The sequence below is a fragment of the Electrona antarctica genome (assembly GCF_951216825.1).
Source record: "Electrona antarctica genome assembly, chromosome: 18".
Classification (NCBI taxonomy): Eukaryota; Metazoa; Chordata; class Actinopteri; order Myctophiformes; family Myctophidae; genus Electrona; species Electrona antarctica.
The window spans coordinates 21,571,663-21,581,876 of record NC_136799.1 but is presented as its reverse complement, the minus strand read 5'-3'; the positions used below and the strand labels follow the sequence as shown (position 1 = coordinate 21,581,876).

The 10,214-nt window shown below is 38.9% G+C and overlaps 1 protein-coding gene across 1 annotated transcript; it reads left to right on the top strand.

Moving 5' to 3' along the window:
• Window positions 1–1,630: 1,630 nt before the first annotated feature.
• On the top strand, window positions 1,631–3,493 carry rab32b (RAB32b, member RAS oncogene family; the record flags this gene model as incomplete). Its single annotated transcript, XM_079527453.1, has 4 exons — window positions 1,631–1,847; window positions 2,453–2,730; window positions 3,102–3,203; window positions 3,455–3,493. 4 exons carry the CDS (start codon window positions 1,631–1,633, stop codon window positions 3,491–3,493), a joined length of 636 nt encoding a protein of 211 aa, XP_079383579.1.
• Window positions 3,494–10,214: the final 6,721 nt, after the last annotated feature.

The window sequence follows — 10,214 nt, the reverse complement described above, 5'->3', positions numbered from 1 at the left end:
CGGTGCAAAGTAGATATTACCAGGTGTTCTAAAATGTTTTGTAGTTGATTATAACTTGTGTTTCTTGTTTATTTTGCTAATGGTTAACATGTCAATAATGGAGAATGTATAAGGTGTGAATCTGTGAATCAGATTCAAGTTCACTCTACAGCTTCATATATTTTACAGGGAAAGGGAGAACTATGAAGCCCTGTATACTACAACATAAAAAGCTGTTATAGATTATGCCTAAAGTAGTGAAAACATGTACCCATTACAGACAGGTGTTTCTACATAAGCTTTTAACTCATTCCTCTAAACATTGTGCTTATTAGGCAAACAACTAATTGTCTACTGTATGTATGTACATGAACTAATGTCATATTCACAGCACAGAAATAGTTAATAGAGCATTTATTTGACCAATAAAAGCAATTGAGACATTTTAAAGAGGGTATTAGTGAATGGTATGTGTGTAATGTTGAACACTCAAATTTGTCAATAATAAATTCAAAAGCATCTTCAACATGTAATGGAAATATTTGCATTTAGAGTGGCGTTTGCCACTTGAGTAATTGCAATTTTCTATTTTTTTGGAGGGGGCAATTAAACAGTCAGATCTTGATAAGATTATAAAAATGCAAATCCATTTTTTCAGTTGACTTTTCAGTTGATACAGAACAACCTGAAGGTGCACTGTATCATGAATGTAGCAGAGGATATGTTCAAGTGCCACATTTTTCTTGCCATTGAGAGTGATTTCTTCCCTTTTGTACATGTAATTCATTTTTACTGTCTTGAAATGCAAGTTAAGCAAGATTGCAAGTTTGTATCTTTTATAAATAGCAATCTGAATTCATAACTGTATAGATGATTGTATAAGACCACTAAAAATGCTGTAATTGTGAATGTAAGAAATTGTGAATCACATTTTGGTATTCAGATGATTACACTAATACCTAATTCATTAACTATTTATGCTTCTATTGTATGTTTGGGCAGGTCAATGACATTTCTTAAAGACTTTATAGCCAATCAGCTCTATATAATGTTATGAGGTATTGATGTTAATGTAGTATTAGTAATATTTATAATTAGGTAATTGATAAGTTGCAGCCTTAAATATATAAATGACATATTTAGCCAAGATTAAACAAATATTTGCTGTAGAGAATTTGGAAAATTGTTTAATGGGAGTAAATTAAATATTTTTTATGCTTTTGTGTTTTGTCTTTCATGTCAGGCAATATAGTAAAAATCACATGTTGGGCCCTTATGTGACTGAGGCCAATTATACCTATTGCAATAAATTATCAAAATCTCGCTTAAAATATTTATGAAGGGGGAAAAAAAGAAAGAATTAGAAAAAATGTTGACGTGCTCTTAATGTAGGCTATTAGCTATGTTTTCAAAATCCTTGAGCACAACAAACATATTTTAATGAATTTGGAGAGGGCGCGTTCGGAAATAGCGCACTGAGCAATGCAGTGCAATGCAAACTAATAGGCGAGTGCGCTCCCGGAGCGCATTTCCGAACGCACCCTTCGTATAGGCCTAGTTTACTTTTACTTTCTATAAGAAAGAATGCTCCATATGAGGAGAGTGGGCGTCATTGTTTTCAACTAGCGATCGATCGGAGGATAGGATATTGATGGCATCGCCGTCGGTTCGAACGTGTTGTACAGAAAAGTTGTTCAAAGTTGTAGTTATTGGAGACGTGGCAGTTGGAAAGAGCAGTGTAATCTGCCGTTATGTCCATAACCGTTTTAAAGAAACATATAAAACATCTATTGGGGTTGACTTTGCTCTCAAAACAATTGAGTGGGACAGGAATACCGTGGTGCGGCTGCAGCTTTGGGATATTGCAGGTGAGAGCAATGAGGCTGCGTACAGAGACTATAAATAGAGAACAGTTCATACTATTAATAACGTAGGCTATATTCATCTGTTGTTCACTTTTTTGTGTATAAGCTTGAACGTGTATAGCAGTTATAAATAGGCTATGGATAGAAGCCTTGCATGCTGGCTCTGGCAATAGGCAATTGGTTCAAAGTTCGACATCATGCTGTAATGATTATCTACTCTATAGTACAGTGGCCCACTTTGCTGCGTTTTTTGTCACCCATAGCATGTCAATTCCTACATGTAACACCAGCAATCGTTTTTCTCAGATCTATTTTAGTCTTGTTTAATTTTCTTTCAGGCTCACACTGTAGTCTACCATGCATTTGTTCATGCATAACATAGCCTACATACAAAAAGGTTGCATATGCTACTAAAATTATTCACATATAAGAAAGCTATGGGGAACATTTAGTCTTAATTTTCAATCCACTTAAAATGTGTCCATTCTTTTTCTGTAAGACATATGTGGCCTATAAAATAATGTCCCATGCATTGAAGCTTAACTTATACGGTACATTTTAGGAAGAAATTTGTTGTGTAAAATCCTTGTATGTCCCATTTCTTCAAGGTCAAGAGCGATGTAAGAATCTATCCAGGGTGTACTACAAGGAGGCAATGGGAGCATTAGTTGTCTTTGACATAGCTAAAAGGTCCACTTTTGAGTCTGCCCTGGAGTGGAAGCAAGGCCTAGATGGCAAAGTAGTCTTGGACAGTGGAAGCCCAATTCCTGCTGTTCTCCTGGCCAACAAATGTGACACAAAGGAAGGAGACAGAGTACTACCCACCACTCTTGACCAGTTCTGTAAAGAAAACAACTTCATAGGATGGTTTGAAACCTCAGCAAAGGTGTGTGTAATATTTATATTTATCTTCGTTAGTGACCAGAGAATGCTCTGCATGTGTGTAATCACTGGTAAGTTGATGAGATAGCATGTTTGATCTTTTAACCCTGATTATAAAATAAACTCATAAAATGTGTGCAAACATTAACAAAGCCATGCTTTAAATCTTTGACCTTTACCTTCAGGGATATAATATTGGAAGAGTAAGCTGTCACACTGCATATAGCATGCACTTTGAATTAAAGGGGAATTTCTTCCTAAAATGCTTATTTTACCTTTTAAAGTACTTCTCAGGTCCCATAAAGACTCTTTCACATTGGTCCCTTTTTGGCATAAACTATGTACTGAAATCCACGTTTCCCTGACTATTTATAGGACAATATAAATATTGATGAGGCTGGTGCTTTCCTTGTTGAGAACATACTGCAGTGTGACAAAGACCTGTCCAATGAAGAAACCCATGGGGACAGCTTCAAAGTGAAGGCACCTGGGGCTATACAGAGTAACAGACTGGCATGCTGTTGGGGACAAAGATTCTGAGGTAGAGAGACATACAAATGTGATTAGGTTAAATGCTTTTCCAAGACCAATTGTTTGGCATGGCACAATAATTAAACAACCCAGATACAGTGTGATTCGTATATATTTGTTGTGAATAAATACACGGTATACAGAGGGTATATTTCAGAATTTCGATGTTCTGTGAAATTCATTTTCTGTGATCATAGTCAGAGATGTTACAGATAGTGCCAGTAATGCTGGTATGAGACCAGTCCTCAATGTGTATGTCAGTGTGTGTATAAAAATAAATTGATACATCCCAAATGTAACATGTGCTGATTGCTTTTTATACACACCGTCAAATATTATGTGCAAGACAAGTAGTCTGATACTGAGAATTAAATCCACATCCTGTAGTGCTTCACAATGCTGGTATGCTGTGTTGTGATCATGTGCTGAGCATTACACAAAACTGGCACCATTAGAGCTATCTTTGCTGTTTATGTGTCATACTAGCTTGTTTCTTCCATGGTGTGTGAACTGTGTGGGTTGTCTCATAAACACCTCTGTTGAAACGATAGAGCTCATTTCTCTGATAATCCACTGATACAGTCAGCATCCTAATAAACAGATCAGCATGACACATGTACAGCCTGCTGAGAAAGGTCTGTTTGACACTCCCTGTGTACGCAGGACGTGGTCATGGTCACTGCATACTATAATGTGGAGCTAGGAAGCATGTGATCCTATAAAAATGGCATTATCTAAAACAATAGATTAACTAGTAAGTATTGCTGAATTGAGGACCCACTTGTCTGTTACAGTGTACATACATCCCATGCATAATATTTATCTCCTAATCACTTTGCCGTGTGGCACGGCAAGACCAGGCGATTATCATACTCTAGCACTGCAGCCAGTCCTGATATGACCAATAGTAGAATAAATATTCCAGCTTGACCTGGTTTTAGGGGGAGAGAGGGGGGTGGGCGTGGGTTATTTGAAAATGCAACACACTGCTTCACCCTCCAGTGGGGACTATGCTTTGGAGTGTGCTAAGGTGTATAGAGGGATCCAATAGAAATGTTTTTTTTATGTGGAGCGAAAAGAGAATGACAGTCAGACAGAGCCTACTACAGACCGTTAGTTCTTGAATGCTAGTATGAAATAGAACACATTCTGATTCTCAGAAATACTCAGAAATACTATTACTGGCCTGGGCCATGGCTCAGTGGTCCAGGCACCGTGGCTGGTAATCCAGTCTGGCAGTGTGCCGCGGGTTCGACTCCCGATCCCGACAGCCTTTACTGCATGTCTTCCCCCCATCTCTCTCCCCATTTCCTGTCAGCCTACTGTCTGTCCCTCCATAAAAAATATAAAATAAAGGCGAAAGCCACAAAAAAAAAACATAAAAAAAAGAAAAGAAAATACTATTACTCACCACACACTGTTTGTTGTGACTTCCAACAGAAGTCACAGTTGATTTCCCTTGAGGTGTAACTGTTGTACAGCAACCACTGATTGAATACTTTATTAGACAGAAATGCATGCAGTAGAAGTACCTGTAAAATGATTTAAAAAGTGCTACTTTTAATGAATGGCCTGTATTGTATTCAACACTGCATGTTGCTTTGTGACACTGTCATATTCTATTGCGATAATTAACTAATCCTGTGATAGTGAAGTATCAATAAAGACTGAGTCATTCATGGCTTATCCAATTATGAACTGTCAATGTAGCTTTGGGATATTTTTGACAACAAGGACGTTTTGTGCTAAAGCTGCAATTCTGGAATTCTAAACCAATCTGTATGTTACTAAGGTAATACAATATAAATAGCACATCTGTAGTGGTTCCCTACTATTCCATGGAGAAATTTAGATCCTGGTCTCAATGAGTTCTGGGTTTGAGTCATGGGTATAGGATATAAAAGTTATGAATTGCAGACACATTTTTACCACTATACTGTACATATAATTTAGATATATACAATATACAATTTTACCTTGAATTTAAATTAAAATATTCATATGGGAGAGTCAAAGTCATTGCAGTCTTGCTTTTATAATTATTCAAGAATTCAAGATTATTATGTTATGGACTTTTTTGAGACAGAGACCTTGTCCTTTATGTTCACTGACATGATGCATATTGTAGAGGATATTTTTACACACCCATTTGTTATTTGCTGTCCTGTAGTTTTACTTTGCAGTGTCCTTTCTGTGCGTCTTGGGATCTGCTCTACATCCAGGCTACAGTATACCTATAGCTCTTGTCCATATTTGGGCACTGTACACATGACAAGATGTCAGGGACTCTTGAATTTGTGTACCACAAAAGAGTATATATCGCCAGTTTGAGATAAACTTTAAATACCGGTAAATAAAGCACTTCAATATCCATCATGCAATATCTCTAAACTACCTGTTGGATCCAGTCAAAGTGTAAATTTGACCCCCCCCCCCCCCCCCAACACACACACACACACACACACACACACACACACACACACACACACACACACACACACACACACACACACAACACAGTCACACAGTTTGAGACAAAGTTCTTCTTACTTTTTTTCCCTTTTTTTTTTACAAAAATATGTATTTAACCTTGAATACTTTTTCTTTAATAACACATTACTTGGCTATATAGTATACTAATAATGCTCAGTTGAACTGCAGCATATCCGCAAGACAATTTACCTTGTGTGGAAAGTGTGCCCTCAGGGAAAGTGACTGAGAAGCAACACACAACTTCTAATTATGGATATACGTCCCAGATACTAGAGACCTAGATTCTGGAGTCAAACAGGGATGCTGCATGGCCCCAATACATCTCACATTGGACACAAAAAGATCAGGTACATAACTAACATTTATTTGTTGTTGTTCATAAATGCTCTCAGATGCTCTGAATTATAGTTTCTGATATTAGCCGTTTTTCTCTGGCTTTGTGTGGATTGAAATTGGTAGGCTGTAGCCTGTATACTTGATTGCAATGTATTAAATGTTCAAAATTGTGAAGTTGTCAACAGAACAACATCCACGATTAGACAATATTATTGAAGAGATTGACACACTATCTTTCACTTTAATTTACAAAATGTTCTTCGTAGGCACTCAAACACAGCAGAACAAAAATAGTCAGATACTGTCAAAATAATTTATACCCTAGCTTTCCATTGTATGGAAATATGGCGAATTATCCTGGCAATATACTACAATATAAACGGTGTAAAATATCAGTATAGTATACTATGATTGAAATTATATTTGTTCCCAACCTATTCAAACCAGCAAACACAGCATGTGTCGCTGTCCATGTTGCTGAATTCTGGCTGTCATCATGATACAACGCCCTACCAATGTGCAAACTGCTTACTCTGACAATGTTGGTACATTCCACCATCTAGTGTGCAATGGTTGTATTTGCAGAGCCTGCGAAAATTACCACATACAGATAAATATGACCCTTCACTCAACCCCACCCCAAAAGCGATTGCACACACACACGCACGCACGCACGCACGCACGCACGCACGCGCGCGCGCGCGCACACGCACGCACGCACGCACGCACGCACACACACACACACACACACACACACACACACACACACACACACACACACACACACACACACACACACACACACACACACACACACACATAAATATAAAACTTTATACATTTAAAATTCCAACTTTAGTTTAGGTCATATAGGTTTATAATGTTTTGTGAGTCACACATAATGACAGTAAAGTAGTCAGGTGGTGCTGCTCGAGAAAGGAGGGGAAATGACCCATTTTCCATGAACACACAATAGAATGGTACAAAACAAAACACTTCCCATAGGGAATAAAGCGATTACTGTTTGCTTATATCATATTTCTGCATGGGGCCTTTTTGGCCCTTGCGGAACTTTTTTTTTCTTTTTTAAGAAATGTAATTTGCGCAGTTACATGACATAGTATAGGCCCAACCTGACCCAACCTGAAAATGTATTTTATTTATTTTAAAATCTGGAGAAACACTTGCTGAGTAGGCCTACTGAACAAAAACGCTATAGTAATGGATATAGTGCTATGCTATATACTTAGGGCACACGCACGCACGCACGCACGCACACACACACACACACACACATACACTGGCAAAAAAGACTGCCAAATGAAATTGAATTTACTTTTATTTTGAATGCTCATGCTCTATGCTCGAAGTGAGGTAAGAATTAGCAAACGTTTCGGTCCTGGGGACCTTCGTCAGTGCTAAGACTTATTAAGGCAGTTTATTTTGCGGTGAGTGAGTCTTTTTCTACCAGTTTTCCTTGTTTTTGATACAACCGCACCTGCAGTCAACCCAGAACAAAGGACAAGGAAGGATGCATCAGTTTTCATATTCATATAATTGGTCCTAATGATCATGATAAAAAAAAATCTACTCGGTCTGTGTCTCATGGGAGGGCTGTGAGCAGTTCAGAAACCCGTCCATCAGTGACATCATCGATGGGGAATCCAATCTAATAGAAAAAAATTGTGACAGACAATGAACTTGGCCTTGCTGATGACCTAAACACTTTCTTTGCCAGATTCGAATCATTGGACAATTCTTATAGGTGCACTGATATACAAGGCTGTAACACCTGACTGGCTGCCTCCTCAGACAGAATCATCATCACTGAAGAGGATGTCAGGAAAGTGTTTCAGTGTACTAACACAAGGAAAGCTAATGGGCCGGATGAGTGCATTGCTTTTCTCCTTGCATCTGAGTTGGCTCCAGTGTGACAACCTGTATTTCAAACCTCACACATACAATTCCTCTGTCTATGAAAACCTCACACATAAAACCACTACTCAAAATCCAATGTCCAAAAGAACATAAGGATTATAGACCCATAACTCTCACTTCAGTGATTATGAAATAACTTGAAAACTAAGATACTATTACATCTTACATCTTGTTAGCATAAGCAAAGACAAATTCAACCCCTGTCAGTTTGCTTATAAAAAGGGATGTGGTTGTCACAAACACCTAGATAAGTCAAATAAGAATTATGCAAGTGTGCTGTTCTTAGACTTCTCTTCAGCTTTCAATACAATACAGTGGATATACTAGTGTCAAAGATGGTACAGTTGGAACTGAATCCATACTTCACTGGTATGCTTCTTTTCTTGCTAACATAGTACAGAGGGTGAAAGTGAACACAACCCTCTCCTCAACATTAACTACTAATGTTGGTGCTCCCCAAGGGTGTGTAAACTCAGCTGTACTATTCACCCTGACAGCTGTCAGGTTTTACTGACAGCTGTCGTACTATTCGTACTGAGGAATGTCTGTCTGAATGTCGCACTGACACACCAGTTCAATGCATTCTAATCTAAAGTATTCAGATGATACAGCTTTAATTTCTCTCCTAGATAGTTCCAGTGATCCTGGACTGCACCAATAGAGAGTAAACAAGGTGGTTGAATGGAGTGATAACAACGCTCTCATCATTAACACACAAAATACAGGAGAGAGACACACAGAATCCCCATCACTATGTTCATATACATACCTTACCTAGTAGTACTAGTAATAGACCATCTTCTGTCGTGGAAAGATCAGATTGAATCAGTGTGTAAGACAGGCTTGGCTCCAGGATGAAATGACTGAGGGTGCAGTCGAAAAACTGCAAGGGGGCACACATCATTGATCATTTTATATAGTAAACCAATTTGTACATAAAACTTAAACTGAGGGGGCAGAATTTGCAACTGAGGGTGCCAGGCCCCCTCTGGCACCCCTGTGGCGCCGGGCCTGGTGTAAGAAAACAAAAGCAAATAATCTATTTCCTTCGCCGTTTAAGATGGTGCTAGTCGACGGATTCTTCTTTCACTTCTGTTATTATGAGTGTTCTCTGTTGCACCATACTGTAGTACCACCTGGTATGGATATGTTTGTCTGTAGTCACAATTGCTGCAACAACTGAACATTTGTGCAAAGTTGTTGGACAACCACTTCAGAAGCTCTATACATCCAAGTATGATAACAGCATAAGGTTTAGCAAGGAATATCACCTCTAATACTAGCCATGTTTTGTATGGAGTATAGGTTGCTTCCTTCAGGAAGAAGATATGGTGTGAACTGTGAAGATAGGTTGAAAAGTGGTGAAGTGGTCCTTTTAGGTACAGGGTAAACTGTGAGACCACATTTATAAAATGCATTAGGCTACAGGGCTACAATATTTCAGTTGCTTCTGATACCATTAAATCAGACCGGTCTGAAGTGAGTGGTGCAACAGTGCCCCCTGTTGGTACTCTAATCATAGGGACATGAGTGGTTGCACCACTCAAAAATAACATGTGCGTGCGTCAGTGCATGGCTTCAAAGAAGTTAGTTGACCTAATGTAAACAGTTAAAACAACAAACATGGACACACGCGCACTGGCAGTCTGGCACGCACGCACGCACACACACACCCGCGCGCGCGCGCGCGCACGACAGCTGTCAAAAAAGTTTCCTCCTTGCCTGAAAGGTTGCCTGACAACCAATCAACCAGCCAATCACAGCGCAACCGTCCCTCCGGGTTATGGGTTTTATACAGCGTCGCAGTCCCGCCCCCTTTCATGACGACGAGAGACCTAGAAGTGGACTTTTCAAAAAAGTATTTGTATAAAGAGTTTACGCCCTTTATATACTCTATGGTTTACGCCGCGGACAAAGCCAACTCGGATCGTGACAAATCATGACAATAAACACAATGTTTTGGGCCGATCAAATATAGAAAGAAGGGGAAAAGGGCAGGATACAACACTTTTTGTTTTGTTTTTCTTCTTACAAATTATTTTATCGGCCCAAAACATTGTGTTTATTGTCATAATTTGTCACAACTCGAGTTTGCTTTGTCCCCGGTGTAAACGTCTTTATATAAATACTTTAGTTATGAAGGGGGCGGGACAAGCGCTAGCCATGTCATCCGGGTGCCCGTGTGGAGCG